The sequence below is a fragment of the Nannospalax galili genome, unplaced genomic scaffold (genome assembly GCF_000622305.1).
Source record: "Nannospalax galili isolate Female #2095 unplaced genomic scaffold, S.galili_v1.0 scaffold735, whole genome shotgun sequence".
NCBI lineage: Eukaryota > Metazoa > Chordata > Mammalia > Rodentia > Spalacidae > Nannospalax > Nannospalax galili.
Window position 1 is genome coordinate 1,833,007 of NW_008337053.1, and position 21,848 is coordinate 1,854,854.

The 21,848-nt window shown below is 41.1% G+C and overlaps 1 protein-coding gene across 1 annotated transcript in view; it reads right to left on the reverse strand.

The window, feature by feature from the left end:
- Positions 1-21,848, reverse strand: part of Atp8b4 (ATPase phospholipid transporting 8B4 (putative)) — a 194,211-nt gene that overhangs the window by 165,200 nt on the left and 7,163 nt on the right. Inside the window, 1 exon segment of the mRNA XM_017797827.2 lies at positions 21,739-21,800. Coding sequence (XP_017653316.1) covers positions 21,739-21,800 — 62 coding nt within the window.

Consider the following 21,848-nt stretch of genomic DNA (forward strand, 5'->3'; position numbering starts at 1 on the left):
AGGGTACGATATGGTTTGCTCAGAGCAGAGAACCTAATGTTTCTGGAAGCAACACTCCTAATTTCTTAATACAAAATATAACTAAAGACAACCCCAAAAGATTATGAGTCTCGTTGCTTATTATATTTACAATTATATTTAGTCCTAAACAGTTTCCAGGAAAAAAATTCTAATTCACTATGAATTAAATTGTGATGCTTATCACCTTGAGCGCCTCAAAAACAGGATAGTGTATAGGTAGGATTCTTGACCAGTTGATTACCCACTGGCACATGATGTCACCCTTCACTAATGAGTTCAAGTCCACTCTTATATGCACAGAATAAGCACTCTAAGCTAGACACTATGCTGAGCATCAGGGCTACAAGGGAAATTGGATACAGATAGTGTTTATCAAAGAATCTAGAGAATGGTAAAAAAATATAAATCTGGCTCTTCACCCGGCACAATTAAATCATCTTTATCCTCTGACACCTGGAACGTGTGACTACTCTTCCAGCTGACAGTGAAGAATACCTGTACTTCAGGAAAATGACCTCACCATCAGAGCATTTGCCACGGATGTGTCATCAATCGTCCAGCGAGAAAATTGATAGGCCAGAGAGATTGTCTAATAAAGGACATATTAACTTTCATTCCTCAAGATAGTCCATGCTTCTCCTCCATATACAGTGAGCTCATCAGAAAACTATATGTCTGGACTTTATTACTCTGATCGCTCTAGACTTGTCTTCTCAGAATCATGACTTAATACCAAGCCAACAGACTTCAATCAGGATTTACTTATGGTCACATGTGAAAACTCTCTGCCCTCTGAGGTTTCGACCATTAGGTCATTCACATCCCTCTCCACACCGGGATAAATCATATTGCTCATGATTACTGGAATACTTCCTTCCAATGGACCATCAGCTTTGTATCCTCAGCACCTCTGTTATGAGCAGAAACAAAGTCCAAGCTCGTGTTTTAAATGTACGGATGATGTATATTATTGAATTGTTTAAACAAAAGCTAGACATTTTTACTGAAGGACTGTCTTTTGAGGATAACTTCCTGGGGACAATCTTGATACTTGAGAAAAAACAAAATTCTGTTCAGTGGATGAGAAGTTGGAATTAAAATTTTTTAATTCTTATACTCTTAAAAACTAGGATATTGATTTCTTGCTTATGAAAGAAATGATATAATATACTTTTAAAAGTTTATTGTGTATAATCAGAAAAATTAAAAGTTTATTGTGTATAATCAGAAAACTTGAGTTTGCCACCAATTAACCATGTGACTTTGGTCAAGAACTTGACCAAAATTAGAAGTTATATCCATTACCTACAAGGACTGGCTCTTGTCAGCCTTCATAGTATCTATAGATTGAGGTCTTTAAAGTAGTTTAACCCACCTGACATTTAAACATCTTTCTACCATGACATTTGTGAGTCTCAAATACGATAAATTTACAAAAGCATTTTGTGGCTATATTTATTATTAGGAAGCACTTCATTATAAGGATAGCAAATTCTCATTTCTATTTCAAGTCTTTAAAAGAGCTATACACACTGTCTTCATGTGTTGACTGCTGGTATTTTCTCCCATCCAGGTTTTGTCTCCACCCATCCTTCTGTAGATTCTGTGGTTGTAGCTGTCATCCAATGGTCATTCTTCAAATTTCATCCTATCCATCACAGTTAATCACCCCTTCTTCGTGCACTTTATGTGCTTTAAATTCAGAACAACAGATTCACATAACTTTATTTCACTAATCATTCTGCTATGGTTTGGAAGTGTCCACCCAAAACCTATGTGCGGTAGAGTTGGTCACAAGCCTGTGGCACTCTTGGGAAGTGGGAAAACTTTTAAGTGGAAGGATCTAGTGAGAATAACATAGGTCACTTGGGGAGTACCCTTGGAGAGGATAGTGAGGTCCTGACCCATCCCTTTTTTGCTTTCTGATCATGATGAAGGGAGAAATCTCATCCTTCATATGCTCCTACCATAATTTTCTAAACATTACTACAGGCCCAAAATCAATGGAGCCACTGACCATGGACTGAAATCTCTGAAACCGTGAGCCAAAACTAAGCCTTTCCTCCTTTTAATTCAATTTTCTGGTGTATTTTGTCACAACAATAGAATAGCAACTAACATACATTCGCAAATCCTCAGCCCTTTCTCTTCTTCCCATCTTCAAACCTTGGTCCACATCACTATTTAGGGTTCTAACGCTCACCTTAGCTGCTAAAATTGCTTTCAAGTTTATATATTCAGGTTAGGCTTCTCCACTGTTTCAACTCCACATTCTCCACCTCTACAGAATGAATTAATTGCTAATAGAGCTCTGGTTTCCCAGTCTTGGGTAAAAAGATACTACCACCACCATAGCATGCTCTTTCCCCTGGTTTCCTCATCGTGGAACCATCTCACCTGAGCACACCTTGCCTTCCTCTACTGTCTAATATCTATGCAGCAGTAAGAAAAATTTTCTTCTCATTCATACAACTCTCCTGCTTAAAAGCCTCCATGGCCTTTCATGACAAATAACATTACACTGGAATTGCAATTCTCCATATTACCTAAAAGAATTGGCTCTGACTAGGCATGGTGTTTCATGTCTATAATCCCAGTACTCAGGAGGCTGAGGCAGGAGGATTGCAAATTTAAAGCCATCCTGGACTATATAACAAGATACTGGATCAAAAAACTGAAATAATAGACAAAACCCTACAGATATCTAAATTCCCTATAAATACAACTTTAAAAAATGATTGGAGATATTCATTATTGTCTTTTTTACCCCTTGTTCTATGTTCCGTGAGCCTTAAGTGTAGTAGTTGCATTGTAAATGTGCCACTAAGACCTGGGAAATTCTCAATATCTGTGTGTGATCCTGTTCGTATGAACCTACAGCAACGGTGTCAGCATTCACAGGACCCGTGTAAACTCAATCATACAAAACCCAGCATAGAACTGGGGAAATGGACAGCTGACCTCTATCTTAGCTTAAGAAATATTGGCAACTGATTATTGCTGGGTGAGGAAGAGCTGATCTTCCTAAAGCAAGGGACTCTAGCTAGATAGGCAGCTAGATAGGCTGACTAGACCTCAGTAGATGAACTTGCACTGAGGGAAGTCTGGGAACACTAACGACGCAATAGGCCTTAAGATAAATGACAGAATGTATGGATTCCAGTGGAGGGGGGTACAGGAGGGTGCCAGTGGGGAAGGGGGTATAAAGACAATTAAGATTGATTGGGATGTTCTGTATGAAACACAAAAATTCGATTTAAAAAAATGATTGGAGACTAACAAGACGGCTCAGTGGATAATGGCACTTGCTACCAAGGGCTGATGGTCCCAGTTCAATCCCAAGGGTCCATATGGCAGTAGAAAGAGAACCAATTCCTGCAAGTTGTCCTCTGGCCTCCATACACATGCTGTGGCATGCACTCCCTCCCAAATAAAATTTAAAAAAATCATTTAAGAAACAATTAGAGATGCACATAAAATACTCATTCAAAGATGTTCCACTAAGAAATATTTAAAAACCAAGAAAAAATTAGAAGCAATTATGTAACAGTGGAGGAAAACTAATTACAGAATTAAAATATGTTTTCACAGAATTTAATTAAGGCCACATATGAGTTATGCTAGAAGAAAATAATGGAATGCAAAATTGTTTATATAGCATAGTTTCACACATAGGCATGTTTGCATAAATAAACTAATACCACAATAAAACACCTTCCTCTAAAAAGTAGAAATTGTTAGTTTGGGAGTTCACTTCTTGTAGGAATCCTCCTCCAACACCCCCTCTCTAGTACTCTGTGGTGAATATTTCCATCAACATAAATATTATATTGCATCTATGTCTTTTCTCACTCTTCTGTAAAATGTGGGCTAAGAAACCAGAAATGTTATATTAATCGCTTTTGGGACATAGACAATATTCATATTTGAGGTACTAAGACAAACCTAAAGACTTCTCTTTGGCTCAGAACAGCCATCAAATGTCTGTTCTGAACGGAGCTGAAACAATAATAATTCAGAAGGCCTCACCAAGGATACCTCTATAGTTGATCAGTCAGTCTTTACAATCCAAGCCAATAGGATTGATGTATTAAGTGGAAAGGCCACAGTCACCCCTGCCCCCACTGAGGGCATGAACTACAGTGTCCAAACTTAGCAGGCCTCAGGAGACCCTTGGCTTCCAGTGAAAATCCTGACATACTTGCTGCTCCCCATGACCACGGCCCTATAAGCCTTCGGCAGAGGGTTAGTATGTCAAAGGGGGTCCCATTTCTCATATTTCAGAAATAAGCCTCATCACAAGGCACTCCCTTCAATTCTCTCTAGCATACTCAAACCCAGTATCTATAGAGTTTTCCCCTGGGGTATATCTGTATGGTGTTGGTTTTGCTGCTGCTATTGTAGTGGTGATGGTGCTGTTTTCCCACCTATAATAGACTATTAGGAAAACGAAACTCTTCGACCAGAAAGTTGCTCCTTTTAGGTACTTTCTGAAAACCCTACATTTCTGCTCCATCGAGCTCCAGGATGAAGTATTTCAACCTTACACTAATGTCAGGTCAGCATCTCTCCCCCCAAGCTCTCTTTGCTTTCCAGCTACCAAGGAGTTCAAGACCTTGTAGTCCATAAAAATATGTCTAAATTCACGTATGTGCCATCCTTTCTCTTCTGGATTTCTTCTATAGCCACAAGAGTCAGTGCTAAGAACTTTATTTTCACCACGCTTTAGTAGACATTTCATCCTAGGGATAGCAGATAATAATCAGGTGCATGTGAGTAGGACTTGCAGTAGTTTGACATTATTGGTACCAGATTCGAAAGTGACTGTCAGCAAGCCTACCTGGCAATTGTAAATATTTATACTACAGACCTTTGCATATTCATTTTCATAAAATTAAACCCCTCCATTTTTAGCTGTCAGTGTCTACCAGTCCCTATCAGATATTGGTCTCTGCCAGTGTCTGCTGAATATTCTTTTCTTGTAGCTCTTTGTATCTTAATTCTAGTGTTCTTTCTTCTTTATCCTTTTCTGTTTTGTTTTGTTTTGGGGGGGTTGTCTTTTTTAATATTTTATTATTTTTTTTAATTTTATGTGTATGAGTGTTATGCCTGCATGTAGGTAAGTACACCTGTGTCGTGCAATGCCTGCAGAGGACAGAAGAGGCTGTTGGAGGCCCTGGAGCTGGAGTTACAGATAGTTATTAGCTGCCATTTGGGTGCTGGGATTCAAACCTGGATCTTCTGCAAGAACAATCAGTGTTCTTAACCACTGAGCCATCTCTCCAGCCCTTTTTGGTCTTTTTTTTTTTTTTGGAAAGGTTCTCCCTGTAGTCTCAGCTGGCTTGGAGCTCACTATATAGACCAGGCTGGCCTGGAACACACAGATATCCGCCTGCCTCTGCCTCCTGAGTGCTAGGATTAAAGGCCTGTGCCACCACACCCAGCTTTCTTCTTCATCCTTAAAAGGAGACCACAAAAAGAGGTACACCCCATGCACAGAGGACAAAGGGAGGAAGAGAAGGAGGGATCTGAAGCTGTTCCCCCAAACATCCCGGCACCCTGCTAGTCTACGAGTGGGAAGAACAGCAGCATTCTGCACCTCAGCACCCACACAAACTGAGACAAAAGGAAAAATGAACGATTTTGAAATCTCTTTCCATAATGAAGGACCAGATATACAAAAGAAGTCCAGAAAAGATAATAAGGCATTTATAAACTGAGATGTTTGTCAGTGAGAAGCAATGTCGTGCACTGGGATCCCATGACACACAGAGCAAGGAAACCATGTTCATTTTTCTCTTTTTAATTTGCCTTATACATATATATGTGTGTGCACATATCTGTATATATACACATATATGCATATTTAAATATATTAATCTACTGTTTCAGCCAAGTTTCAGGAAGAAGTATTAGATGGAAGAAAGCAAATTTCATATACTTAGCTATTTGACTCCCAACTACTGTGACCCCAGTACCCACTTCTAATGAAGCAAGTGTTTGCAGAGCTGAGTCCTCAGGGACCTAAGTCTGGACTGCTCCGTCCATGGTTGATAGAGACAGTAAACAGATTGTACAATAGGGGCCAGTAATTTCCAACAGACACTTAATAACTGAGTCTAGAAAGGAAAAAAAAAAAAACCACAGCTCTCTCCTTTTGGCAGAAAACTTAATATTTTTACATTCTAAAACTATTTACAGTTCATATGGTTCCCAGACCCAATCTCCAGAAGCAGGGGTCCCATCCCCTGCCTGGATGGCTCAGTGCTCCACATGTGACTTCGCAGGCAGTGAGCCAGGTTTGAAATGAAGCCTTAAATTTAGCACCGTGAAGGGAAAGCACATCTGAACACAAATGCCTGGGAGGCGCAAGGAGAGCAGATGGGGCCAGGGGTGAACACAAACTGTCAACCAGGCAATTCAGAATGTGTTGCTGGGAGGGAGAGGCCTGTGCAGAACCCACAGGTCCATCTCTGTCCTCCATGCCAGTGTCTGGAGCTGGTTGGGCCACACAGTTTGTATGTCTGGTGTTTGCTACCTAGAGGAGGCTGCTTAGGAAACACACATTGCTTCAAACACTGTCCTAAGCACTAGTTCAAAAACAAAGGCCATTAGAGGAGTGGAGCACTAAGCCCCTTCTTATCCTCTGATGTCAGACCCTGTCTCATGGATATTAGGGGTCAAATGACTCCCTGCAATAGGATTGAAGATGGGCTGAGATCCAAGTGTTCGAGCTGCACTGGTTGCAGATGATAACGTGTGTAGAGCAAGCACTGTATAGACACCCGCTCCTGTCCCATTACTAGCTGTAGGGAGGAGATCTAAAAGATGTTTTTTGCTTTGGCCTCGAAAGTGATACATTTAGCTTGTTTAAATGAATTTTGTCCACCTGATATATAACTACTGAGTAGCAACTTGTGCTGTAGTGGTGTTCGGTTGGTGACATAAAGAGACAGTCTGGGTCTTAAGTAACTCACAGTAGTAAGAACAGAAAAATGCATCAAATGGCAACCACCCCAACCCCACAACTACCCAGTGCCGCCTCCGATGGCCCATGGGACAGTCATGGGGCTTTCCAAAGAGGAAGCTTCCAGTGTTCACTCTGTTGCTAGGAAATGACCCTGGCCTCACATTGCTTTTCTCCTGCACTTACTCTGCGCTTTTGCCACCTCTGCCTCTCACAGTCACCAGCCTCATTCCTCTGTAGGGCCTTTGCATATGCTGTTCCCTCTCTGGCATGTCTTCCCCTTGTTCACACCCTCATCACCTTTGCCCAGTTAAGTACTAGTCATTATGAAGGCCTGAGCTCAAAGTTGCTGTTTCCTCTAGGAACCCATTCCTAAACTGCCTCACCTCACCTCACACTTCCTATCTATTCTCTCTGCCACACAGGCTGACAAGAGAGCAAACTCGGTGGTCTGGATGGAATGCCCCCCCACTGATGCTCACATGCTCTCCTCCCTGAGCCCTTAATCTCAATCCCACTTCTCAACGCTTAGCTTTTCTTTTATCCCTTTCCGGTCCCCTATTCTGGATTTAATACTGTACATTAGACAAATTTAAAGTCCAACAGGCATTTACTGTGAAAAATGCTCACTTTTTTCCTAAGGATTACAGAAAATATTTTCTATTGTGCCACATATACTCCATGAGAAAATACTCCAACTCTTTCACGTCTTCAAACCTGCCCCTCCTCCATTGCTTAGAGTCCCTTTCGCTCCTCCGCAGTGTTCAGCACCTCTGTGTTTTCCTGGTCTTCCTTATCGCTAGTAACTGGCCAGTCACACAACATCGGTCACTGTCTCGGCGAGGACATTTCTAAGTTTTTTGGAGTCTTTAGATCTAGTTTAGAAATCATTATCTTACTTTATATGCTGTCTTTTCCCTTTCTGTTCCCTTCTATTTTTTTTTAACTGCCAATGCTTACAACAAGCAGCAAGAATTAGAAATTTTCCCAACTGGGATTATAAAAATCTATTTAGTTTTTAAGACTAGTGCAGGGGTTTAAAGGCGGTTCAGTGTTCCCTTGACTTAGACTCCAAAGCAGCACTCCCCACCCGGCCCTAAATTCCACCAGCATTTTATACTCCTGACACTGTTTTGTCTATAGAGCCTGTGTACTGACAAGAACATCTGAAAATTGCACATTCCTAGTGCCTTAGTTACGAGTGAGAACAGTGATACAAAAGCACCTTGCAATTCTGGAGAGAAACCTTATCATGTCTATGTGTGTAGGACAGCATTAGATGAGGTGAAGAAACTATGTCTCATATACCCTTGTAGCCCCCGAATACAGCATTCTGACATCCTGTAGGCATTCAATACACGTCTGTCGAGCCAAAGAATGAACAAACGAAAACACAGAACTTCTGAAGTGAAAAATACAAGCAAGTGCTACCTTCCTGGTAGTGAGGTAACAAATTACCTGAGTGACACAGCTTAACACAGCAGAACTTTCTCCTCTCTTTATTCTAGACTTGGGAAGTCCAAAATAGAGGTGTCGTCAATGATGCAGTCCCTCAGGAGGACAGAGGGGAGGACCTGTTCCACTTCCCCTGCCACCTGCCAGCGGCCTCAGGAGTTCCTCCATGTGGGCTACGCAATCCAGTGCACATTACCTCCCTGTGCACATTACCCTCTTTTCTGGATCTCTTCTTCCCCTTCCTTGTGAAGAAACCTGTGGTTGACACTAGGACCCACCTTAATCCAGGATCCTCATATCTCAAGATCTTAATCATATCTTCAAAGAAACTTTTTTCCAAATAAGGCCATACCCATGAGTTCTGTTGGTAGTGGGTAGATATCCAACCAGGACAGTACAACATTATATAATGCCAATCATACTTGAAGTGAATATTGTATAGAAGAGTTGAGAGGAAAAGGCAAAGAGGTGGAGAAGGCAAGGACGACAAGATGCATGACGTACAAATCAGCTGTCGTTTGCTCACCTTGATTGGGCTGGCCTGTGGCCATGTCCATGGGGCATCTTGATTGCTTAGTGATGTGGGCAGGCCCAGCCCACTGTGGGTGGTGCCACCCCTGGGCAGCTGGGCCTGTGTTGCACCTTGATTGGGCTGGCCTGTGGCCATGTCCATGGGGCATCTTGATTGTTTAGTAATGTGGGCAGGCCCAGCCCACTGTGGGTGGTGCCACCCCTGGGCAGGTGGACCTGTGTTGCATAAGAAAGCAGGCTGAGCAGGGGCCAAGAGAGCAAGCCAGTAAGCAGCGGTCCTCCACGGCCTGTGCTCCAGCTCCTGCCTCCAGGTTCCTGCCCTGAGTTCCTACCTTGGGCTCCCTGATGAACTGTGAACTGGGAGATGTAAGCTGAATAAACCCCTTCCTCCCCAAGTTGGTAGTGGTCAGAGTATTTTGTCACAGAAATGGAGAAACAAACTAGGACATACTCTTAATTTTTAAAGTTTCTGTACATAAAAGATGGGTCATATGCTAATTTAAAATTCATGGAAGAAGCTAACCCATTGAGATTATCCCAAAGAATTACAGGCAGAACGTGCCCTCCTTCAGTAGATGTTATAGTGAGGAAATTAATGGAAGGTAAGTAGCTAATCAAATGCTATCAAAACATTTGCTTTAGTATAGACAGCTTTTGAGCTCTGATTGACACCAACCTTATTCGCTATAATATTATAGCTTTGTTTAACTTTCAAACTTGGTGATCTCAAGAAAACTACATTTCCAAAGCTAATGTTCTAGCATCTTCGAGACCTTTGCAGTAGGTTTGTGTTTTCAAGGCAAATTCTGAACCTCTAGTCTGTAACAACTAAGACATAAACTTTTTTGAAGAAGAGAGAAAACCAAATTTTAAAGATTGCATAGTATTTACTGTATATTTAACTTCCACTGTTACCTACAATGAGTAGTTTACAACAGCGATGGGATTCCATCAGAACTGAGAAAGACTCAAACTCTAGTGAGTGATGTAAAGGACAAACAGGACATGCTGAGGGAGGAACCTGGAGCCAGCTACACTGAACACTGAATGGGAAAGGAGAAAGCAAAACGCCAGGAAATTCTGAAAGGAGAAAAAATGCTGGGATTTCCCATTGTTTGCTGAGGGGTATGTGGTGTGACTCTCCTCCACAACAGCTAAAGCCAACTCTACCTTACTCTCTAAGGCTATTACATGTATGGGGGCTCTTTGAAGGAGGTTTAATAGGGAAGAAAGGAAACAGCAGCTAGCATCTGGGTTATATAAACCTTAGAAAGAAATTAGAAGATGGCACTGAAAATCCCATGTACAGAGTTTTGAAAGTGTTATAATTTTCTATTATTTCAAGATGTACCTCATTAGGGGAAATAGTCATCCTGTAGAAAGTCAACCCTTAAAAATTATATACATGCAATAAAATAATTGGTTACAATATAAAATTGTTTATAAGAACTATAACAATTCTGCAGCTCACATAGAGAAATCAGTCCATCGCCAAATGGACCCTTCCATCTCCCAAACTGACAGAGACTGTCCAAGAAATGGTCAATCCAAGATGTAAGAAAGTGAAATTAATTTTCTGAAAGTGAAACTATCTCTGAAATACTTTTAGTGTGAGTTATCAACATGAGTTAAAAATTAATTTCACGTCTACTGCATGCAAACAGCACTTGAGATAATTCCCATTACTTTACTTTTTTCAATATATATTTTTATTGAATTTTTGTGCATTTTATACATCTTAATCATATTTAGAACTCCTTCCCTATCTACATCCTCCCAACCTCCCCCCACTGGATTTCATGTAGTCTGTCATATACAAGGAACTACAGGGGTAAAGGGGAAGAAAGAGCCATTACCTTAGTTTTGAACCCATTGTTTACTCCATAAAAGTGTGTCTTGTTGACATTGTTTAAACAAAAAGAATGAAGTATTTTTCTCCTCAAATTTTCCTTTCAAAACTGCAAGATCTTTTCATACATAGTCTACAGAACTGCCCATTAGATGTGGGATGGCTATAAAGAAAAAACAATCTAGGTGGACTGGAAGTAAAAGTACTCAGAGTAGTCCTTTATGCTAACCAAAAGGCTCCACTGCAATTGCAATAAGATGAGGTAGTTCAGAGGCCAGAGCTTCGATTCTCCCACAGGATCAAGAGTCCAGTTCTCCCAGTTATAAGACACATAGACATACGCAATATATATCAGCAGACACAGCAAGTTTGATGGTGTTTAGTTTTGCTTTTGTTGTTGCAGGTGTTCAAACAGAAAGAATAAGGGCCTCCCAGGAAGCATTGTGGAAGAGGGGGTGAAAAGAATGTAAGAGCCAGGGGATGGGGAGATGGGCAGCAAAAAGATGTCTTCTGGAAATATGCGGCTGTGCTCATGAACTCACTGCAGCTGTGGTTACCTGTACAAGACCTGCACAAGACTGGGCCCCAAAATGTTCCATGAGGCCCCACCCCTCCCCCTGAGGACCAGTTGTCAGAGTTGCTAGGGGAGGGGTTGTCAGTTTCTTCAATGGTGTGTAGCCCTTGGTAAGTTGCTCGTGCTCCAGTACATAACCTCCCACCTATGCTCATTAATTAGAGTGAGACTCTAATTAAACTCAGTGGGTCTCACATATAAAGAAGATATGAATGAACGTAGGGCAGGGGCTTTCTGAGAAGCGCTTCAGTGGGTGCTGGAGAGGGATAGAGGGAAATGCAGGATGAAAACAACTAAATTCAGTCTATACATGTATGAAATTGCCAAATAATTAAATAAATATCTGCGGGGAAGAAGAAATTGTAAGAGCCTAATATTTAATAAAAATAATAATTCATTTTTAACCAGAACTGACATCTTAATTAAAATCCATCAGAAGGTAGTGCTCTGTGAGAAGATCTATTACCCAGGCCCTTTCCTTGGGAAATTATTTCCAAGAATTGAGCAATAAATACAGCTCCTGACCATTATTCTATGTGCCTTTAACCTGGAAAAACTTGAAATCCTATATTAAATGGGAATCATCACTCAAAGTGTAAAGGTTGACTAGACAAAAAAGAAATCTGCTCTGATTGAGATAGTGTATTTGTTCACATAATTATAAAGCATCGAAGAATAACAGACTTGAACAGTGCAGAGATAATAGTATGCAATAGTCAGAGAAAGCCCTGATCGCCCCATAATACACCATTTCCTAAAGAAAGTGACTAAGGCTGATGGGACATGGCCTCTGAGAACACATAAAATTGAAACAAAGCTTGCCGTTCAGTACCCAGGGAAGTACAAAGCAGAGTATGTTGGAGAAAAAGCTGATGGTCAAGTGCAATTTGAAGTCTGGAGGTGTCAGGGAAACGATGACTGAAAGAGAAGTACGTGCATTGGCGATTCTGACCTGATTGTTCCAGTGCAAACACGTAAGTTTAGAAGACATTAAGGATGTAAAGACCAAAGAAAAGGTGATGCTGATGCTGTATCAGTGATGCAACCCACAGATGCTGGCAGCCTAGAAGAACAAGCAAGGAAGCCCGAGCTGAGAGCTGGAGGCCTGGCTCTCAACACTTACTCTGTTTCTCCGCTCAGTATTTCACAGCGATAGCTTAGAGCAATGATGCCCAACAGAATGAATCCCACAGGGGCTGGGGAGATGGCTTAGCAGATAAACTAATGAATGCAAGTGACAGGACTAGATTCCCAGAATGCAGGGCAGGTATTACTGCCTGTAATCCCAGTGTTCGAGGGGGATGCCCAGAGAAAGCTGGCCAACTGGACCAGCTGAATCAGCAAGCTCCAGGTTCAAGTAAGAGACCCTGTCTCAATATATGAGGTAGAAAGCAATCCAGGAAGATGCCCATTGCTCTTTGTTCCCACAGAACTTGACAGTAAAACCCTATTGCTAAGATACTACATACACATCTCATAGAACAAACAAGGAGAAGTCAAACTGGTACTGACCTTGAAGCATCAGCTCTACTGCCTAGGTTTCATAGTACTGGAAAGTTCTATGCATGCTACCAGAAAAGAAAAATAATCACCAACCTTAACCAGCTATGAACCCTGCGAGATACAATTACTGACCTGGAAAGATATGCCTACTGGTGCGATAGTAGAACAAATGTTATAGGAGCAACCAACAACTTCCTGATTGGATTTAAGGTCTGCTTCACAAGATAGAGCCCACGCCTGGCACTGATGTCAGGCCTAGGAACCTGTGGCTAGACAGGTCATAGGCTATAGGGGAGAGCCTACTACTATTAATCTGCTAAACAGACATAGTACTGAACCAATTCCTAATGACTTACTGTTACACCCATTGATTAATGCATCTCCTTACTCTCACCAGAGAAGGTTCTTCCTACAGTAGATATCAACTAATATAATTAACAACTGGTCAATGTGCAGAGTGTCTTATAAGACTGTCACATGCTCAGTCCTGAATGGTTTACTTATATCACACCCTCTCCTCCAAGGCTCAGGAAAGGTGCCTTGCAAAAGGGGGAAGAAATAGTGTAAGAGACAGAGGTGGTGGATGAATACAAGGAAAGAGTGCTGTCTAGGTACAACAGAGCAGTTGGACCCACAGCGCTCATAATAGCCTGCACAAGACTTGTGCAAGCCCAAACCAGACACAATCCCAGTATAGAGCAGGAGAGAAGGCATGAATTCACAGCCCTAGCTGAGGAGCTAGTGGCAATTGATACCGGCTAGGAGAGGGAGAGTCAGTTTTCTTTAAAGGTATGACACTGTGTAAGTTGACCAAGTTCCAGGGAATGGATCCACACCCAAGAGCAATTTAAGGGAAAAAATTAGACGTAATAAGCCTTAAAAAAAAAAACAGTATAGAGCAGGAGAGAAGGCATGAATTCACAGCCCTAGCTGAGGAGCTAGTGGCAATTGATACCGGCTAGGAGAGGGAGAGTCAGTTTTCTTTAAAGGTATGACACTGTGTAAGTTGACCAAGTTCCAGGGAATGGATCCACACCCAAGAGCAATTTAAGGGAAAAAATTAGACGTAATAAGCCTTAAAAAAAAAAATACCAGAGGACATGGAGTGAGGTGGGGAGGGAAGTGGGGGTAGATTTGAGAGGAGATAGGTGAGGAGTCCTGAATATAACCAAAATGCGTTGTATGACTGCACTGTGTTTTTTATGTTCTGAAGTTATATTCTCCGCACGAATTGATTCAAAGAGCAGCTTTTGTGCTTTATCACTGGACTAGAGATTATAAATTTCCATGTGAATTTTGAGATTGCAATTTCTATTTCTGCAAAGAATGGAGCTGCAGTTTGGACAGAGATTGCATTGAATCTGAGAATTGCTTTTTGATAGAATGGCCATTTTTACAATATTAATTCTTCTGATTCAAGAGTATGGAAGGTCTTTCCATCTTCTACTGTCTTCCCCAATTTCTTTCTTCAGGGATTTAAAGTTTTCATTGAAGAGGTCTTATACTTCCTTGGTTAGGGCTTTTATTTGTTTGTTTGTTGTTTTGTCTTTTTGAGACACAGTCTCCCTTGAGCCCCAGCTGGCCTGAAACTCAGTATGTAGATCAAGCTGGCCTTGATCTCAAAGAGATCTGCCCACCTCTGCTGGGATTAAAGGCATGCACCACCACACTCAGCTAAATATTTGGAAATGTTAATTTTGTAGTCTACCACTTTGCTGAAAGTATTCATCAGCTCTAGGAATTTTCCAGTAGAGTCTTTAGGGTCATTGTGTATAAAACTATATCATTTGCAGTCACAAGGCGACCTTGACTTCCTTTCATGCTTGAACCCCTTGTATTTCTTTCTCTTCAGCTAAGACTTCAAGTACAATGAGTAGGAGTGGAAGAATGGACATCCTTAGTTTATCTGATTTTAATGGAAATGCTTTGAGTTTTTCTCCATTCAGGATGACGTAGATGTATCATAGGCAGCCTTTATTACATTGAGATATGCTCCTTCTATCCCTAGTCTTCCCAGAGCTTTTACCATGAAGAGATGTTAGAGTTTGTCAAAGGCGTTTTCAATGACTATTGAGATGATCATGTGATTCTGACCTTGCGTTCATTTATGTGATTAATTATATTTACTGATTTGCATATGTCAAATTGTTCTTGCATCTCTGGAATAAAGCCACCTTGATCATAGTGGATGTTCTTTGGATTTGTTTTCAAGTATTTTATTGGGAATTTTTGTATCTATGTCCATCAGGGAGATGGACCTATAATTGTCTTTATGTTGTCTTTATTTGGAGTGACGATCCATGAAATCCTGGCTTCATAAATGGAATTTGAGAGTATTCGATCCTTTTCTACTTTGTGGAATAACTTGAAAAACATTGGTTTTTAGTTCTTTTGTCAAGGCCTAGTAGAATACTGTGGTGAAACCTTCTGAAATTGGGCCTTTTGGTCAGTAAACATTTTACTCCTGCCTCAATCCCAACCCTGCATAGCAATAGTTTTTTCCTGCATAGCTGGATAATGTGTAGAAAAATGAAACTAGATCCTTATCTCTCATCTTGCACAAAATCAACTCCAAATCAATCTAGGACCTCATCATCAAACCTGAAACTCTGAAACTGCTGGAGAGAAAAGTACGGCATGCAGTACAAGAGCCAGGCATAGGTTAGGGCTTGCTAAATAGAACTCCAGTCACCCAGGAAACAAAACCAACAACCAACAAATGGGATCTCGTGAAATTAAAAACTTCTACACAGCAAAGGAAAATCTAATGATGAGAAAGCCTACAGAGTAGGAGAAAATCTTTATTAGCATGCATCTGACAGTGGATTAACAGCTACACTATACAAAGAACTCAAAAGAACTAAGCATCAAGAGAGCATAGAACTTAATTAAAAATGGGCTGTGGAGTTGAACAGAGAAGTCTCCAAAGAAGAAATATAAATGGCTAATAAATATTGAGAAAAGTGTTCATTATTATCAGCTGCTCTTGTTTTCTTTTATGTAGCTGTGATAAAACACTCTGACTGCTAGATAGACTGGGAATGAACTCACACCCAGGGACATCTGGGGACACAAACTTGATTTGATAGGCCTTAGCATAAATGACAGACTGCATGAAATCCAGTGGTGGGTGCAGACATGTATTTAAACATGATTAAGGTGTATTGCATAAAATGCACAAAAATTCAATAATATATATATATTGTAATTAAGGAAAAAGAAAATAATCCATAAACAAATGTGGTTTTCAGTGGTGATACAAAATGCCCTCGATCAACTACCACGCAGAGCATAGAACAAGTCATCATTCCAAGAAACCTGTCCTGATTGTTGGAACACTTTTCTTAGTAAAATAAAGAATTTAAACAGAAAACTCTCCAACCAAAAACACCTCAGGGAGGAAAGGGTTTATCTGGCTTACACTTCCAGGTCACAATTAATCACTGAGGGAGGGCAGGGCAGGAACACAAAGCAGAACCATGAAAGAACGCTTACTCTGCAGCTTGTGTCCCAGGACCACCTGCCCACAGACCGCACCACCCACAGTGGGCTAGGCTCTCCTACATCAATCATCAATCCAGGCATTTCCTCACAGACATGACCACAGGCCCATCTGATCTTGATAATTCCTCAATCGAGACTCCCTCGGAGGACACTAGGCTGTATCAAGCTGACAGAAAGCTAACTGGGACACTAGCCGTGAAGGAAACGCAAATTAAAACTACTTTGAGATTTCATTTCACCCCAGCCAAAATGGCTATTATAAAACAATCAAATGATAACAGATGCTGGTGAGGTTGTGGCGAAAGAAGAACCCTTATTCACTACTGGTGGGAATGTAAACTGGTGCAGCCACTATGGAAATCAGTGTGGAGATTTCTCAAAAAGCTAAAAACAGAATTTCCATGTCATTCAGCTAAGCCACTCTAGGCAGAAACCCAAAGGACTCCATAAAATAGATATCTTCACATCCATTTTCACTGAGGCTATACTCACAATAGCTGGGGAAAGGAATCAGCCCAGATGTTCAGCAACAGATAAACTAATAATGAAAATGTGGTACATATATACAATGGAATTTTATTCCATCATAAAAAAATAAATCATGAAATTTGCACTAAAATGAATATGAATGGAAAATACTACAGTGAGAGAGGTAACCCAGGCACCAGAGGAAAAACAATATGCATTCTCTTTCATATGTGGATCGTAGCTTCAAATTTATAGATTTCCGCATTTAAAGTGGAGTGAGTGTCTGTGGAGGCTATGAATCAAGAAATGAATCACAGAGGGGAAACTCCAACAGGAGGAAATAGTAAAACACAGGGGATAGAAAAGTAGAGGTGAGGAAGACCAGGCATCCTAGTTAGTTTCTCCATGGCTGTGACAAAACACTCTGACCACTACCAACGTGGGGAGGAAAGGGTTTATTCAGCTCACATCTCCTGGGTCACAGTTCATCAGGGATCCCAAGATAGGAACTCAGGACAGGAACCTGGAGGCCAAAGCTAGAGCACAGGCCATGCAGGAATGCTGATTACAGGCTTGCTCCCCTGGTCCCTATTCAACCTGCTTTCTTATGCAACATAGGCCCACCTGTTCAGGGGTGGCACCACCCACGGTGGACTGGGCCCTCATCACAGGACTCAATAATGAAGAAGATGCCCCACAGATATGGCCACAAGCCAGTCTAATGGAGGCAATTCACCAATTGAGGTTCCCTCTACCCAGATGTGTCAAGTTGACACTAAAGCTATCCAGCACACCAGGCAGGGAAAGGTTTAAAGGGAGATGGGATAGAGAGATGAGGGAAATATGGGGATGTGGAGAAGGCATAACAAAAACTAGGATGCATGGAAAAGACATGTCGATACCTACTACTTTATAAACCAAAATACAAAACTCAAAAATTCTTACAATAACAATAACAATAAACCTTGGAACATATGGACCCTTCATAGTTTGATAGTTTCTCACCAAAGTCCTAAGTTTTTACATATAATCCCCAGTGCCAAGTGTGCAATATCTGCCTATGAATTGTTGACCAGAGAAGTCCCAGAGACCCCAGAAAGAATATTGGATGTTGCCATCACTCTGCGTTGCCCACCAAAACTATATAATAAGACCCTTTGCTGAGAACAACATACACTTTGCTTACAGCACAGAGAAATCAAGTTGGAAGGGAATACATATGTGGTATGATAAACCCGGTCAAAAGCCTATGGCTGGGGAGATCATGGGCCCAGAGAGAAAACATACTATCATTTGTTCCGCACACAGAAATGTTGTTAAACTTCCTTCTAAATATTTATATTTATGCCCACAGAGGAGTGTCACTCTCAGCAAAGGGCATAGACGGTCCTTGATGAAGGGATGACAATTAATGCAAAGACTCATCTCTGGTCAAAGTACTGAGAATAAGCAACTGTTGAGTGCTCATCCCTAAAGGGGACATCTGTATCACCTCCCCTGCCCCAACGCCCTGTTACCACTGAAAGGGGGCAGAGAGACTGTAAGAGCCAGAGGATGGGGAGAAGAGTCATGAAACAATGCCGTTCTAGTATGATATAGCTGTTCACATCAGGAACATGCAACAGCAATGAGCCTGCACAGGACTGTGCCTTCAACCATCCATCATGGTTAGAGGAGGTGCCACCAGGACCACCCCTTCCTTAGGGGTTAGTGATTGTTAATGTTTATGTCATGGGGGATCATTTCTTCCAATGGTGTAGCAACTAGAGGACTAGTTGGAAAGAAGGGGTTCAGGGGTAAAAGGAAAGGGGTAACAGATGATAATGAACATAATCATAATACGTTGTATATATGAATGAACCTGTCAAAATCTTAAAACGAAAAAAATAAAGATTATTAAAAACTGTACTTGCCACATGTTATCATCAGCAAAAAAAAAAAAAAAAAACAAAAAAGTGGGGAGGGGATAGAGAAAAGAAAACGTGAGAAGCAACAGAAGGCATCAGGACAGAAGCCAGCAACAGGGGGGCCCTAGACCCAGAGGTGTGGGACAGTAGGGACAGTGGTATATAGAGCAGCCCAGAGGACGGACAGTATCTAGGGTGCTCAGACCCAGTGGGGCAAAACACAAGGCAATGAGAGGACCACAAAACAGGACTGGGGACCTGACAGCAGGTCACGGGAAAGTGGGCTGCCCTGGTGTCCAATGAGGCAGAAGCAGCCGGGTGCCATCTCACAAGGATGCCTGCTGATTTGTTACTCTGTGAACTGTGCTCCAGGAACCTCAGAGCAAGTGATGCTGAAGAGTCTATCAGCCAACAGAACCCCAGTACTCCCGTCTACCAACCTCAGAGGAAGCATAAGGCAAATGCACAGCATCCTCCCCTGAAGCTAACACTGAAACTTTGGTCAAACCATAGTAATTATCACTGCAGTCAACTTTCCCCCTGAACATGAATCCAGGCAAAGACAACCCACCAGGAGAACTCGCATAAGACAAACCAAGGACACAAAACTGTGGAGAGAAAGGGGGAAAGCCACAAACCAGAAGGCAAAAACCACAACAGATGCACAAAACACAATGAAGAAACAAAAAAACATGAGACAACACTCCACAAACTAACAGCTCCTCAACACAGAAACACAGATAGTGAGACATCTGAGCTGCCAGAAAAAGTTTTCAGAGTACCTACTGTTTCAAAGGTTCGAAGATCAAGAGAGGGAATCAAATAAACAGATAAGGAACTTAAAGGAAAAAAAAACATAAAACAATTCAATACGTAAGGGCTGGAGAGATGGCTCAGCGGTTAAAAGCACTGGCTGCGCTTACAGAGAACCTGGATTCCATTCCCAGCACCCACATGGCGGCCAACAACCTTCTGTATCTCCAGTTCCAGGGGATCCAACGCTCTTCTATGATCTCCGTAGGCTTTGGATGACACAGGTGAGCTAACATACATGCAGGCACTACACTCGTACACATAAAAAATAAAAATAATAAAAATAAAATAAGGAAATTCAATACATAGACAAGAAAGGTTATTGAAGTAGACAAAAGAATCATTATCTTGTAGGAAAAATTATAAAATATAGAGAAGGAAAACTTCAGTAAGGAAATTCCCACACGCGCGCGCACATACAAATGGAAATTCCATAAATAAAAGAATCAATCAAAAATTAAATAAATAATAAGTAAATACAACAGAAAGTATCATCAGCAGACAAGCCAGGGGACCAGGACGCCTGTCACTAGATAGTGTCTTCCAGACATGGCAGGGAAGCTGCATCAGGAAATTTCAACAATATGGCTGCCTGAACAAGGCCTGCATGACAACTCCAGGCTCCAGTGGATGGACCCACACTGAAAGGTATTTGGGGACACAAACTCAACTCGATAGGTCTTAATATATAAGACTGAGTACATGAAACTCAGCGGGGGTCGGGGGGGCTATATGAGGAGTGCAGATACGGAAGGGGGTCTAAATATGACCCACATATATTGTATGAAATTCACAAAAATTCAATAAAAATGTGAAAAAAGTAATGCACATTAAAACTACATGTGATTCCATCTCACGCTATCCAGGCTTGTCCACCATCAAGAAAATAAATGACAACAAATACTGGCAAAGATGAGGGGATAAAGAAGTCCTATCCAGTGCTGATGGGAGTGTAAACTAGCACAGTCACTATAGAAATTAATGCGGACACTTCTCAAAACCTAACAGCAGAACCACCATTTGACCCAGCTATGCCACTCTTGTGCATATAGCCAAAGGACTCGACAGCCTACCATAGAGATACTTGTACATCCATGTTTATTGCTGCTCTTTTCACAATAGCAAAGACATGGACTCAGTCTAGACATTCATCAACAGATGAATGAATAATGAAAATGTGATTCATATAGACAATGGGATTTGATTTGGCGATAAAGAAAAATAGAATTACGCAGTTTGTAGGTAAATGGAGAGAACTGGAAACACTGTATTAAGCAAAGTAACCCCAGCTCAGACAAATCAGTATGTTCTCATATGTGGATCCTATCCTCTAACTTAAATACATTATATGTATATACATATACATACATTCCAATGGGAATAAATATGGGTAGAGGCCAAGAAACTAGAAGTGGGCCCATGAGACTGGGGAAAAAAAAGAGAGAAGCTTTAAAGGAAATGGTTGGGGGAAAAAATAGAACAAAATGAAGAGGAGAGGACTGGGGGCCACAGGGTACAGTGGGAAGAGGAGGCAAGGAGGCCAGGAGAGAGTAGGGAGAGGGGATGGAGAATCAAACATGTCTGAAAAATGAAGAAACCTATTGCTGTGTAAGCTAATTATAAAATGTGTTTAAAATTTAAAAGATATGAAAACGGTTTGCATAAATCTAAAAATAAAATAAAATAAAAGGACACGATGCAAGGGAATTTTAAGGTTGACCTCTCCTTGGTTTTACAGGGCCTTCCTTGTTGTTTGAGGACAGATACACACGTCTTAGAGCACTGCTGATTTTAGTACTACTGCCATAGATAATATGTGTTAATGAGTTCATTTAAATGCAATGAAAATTCATGTTTTTGGAGATAATCTATTTTAAATTCAGTTAGCAAGATAATAAATTCTTCTCAGAGATACTTGGCACTACAATATGTCAAAGAGATGCCTGTGTTCCACAAAAGAAATGCCAAAAGAATTTGCTGACTGTGAAAAAGAGCCATGAAAATAGAATCAAATTGTATTTAAATTTCTAATACATTAAAGAAGGAAAGAAATTTAAGTTAATTAAAACAGAAAGCCTCCAATAGTTAAGACCTGTTTAGGAGCCCCCAGAAATCATAATAACGTCCCAAAGAATGAATTTCTTACTTGCTGTTAATGAGCACTTCAGACTGTCGGTTATTCACTTGATTATCACTCTTGTGACGAAACTGAAAAAGCAAAGTGTTTATGAGAGAACATATCGAATCATGCTTTGT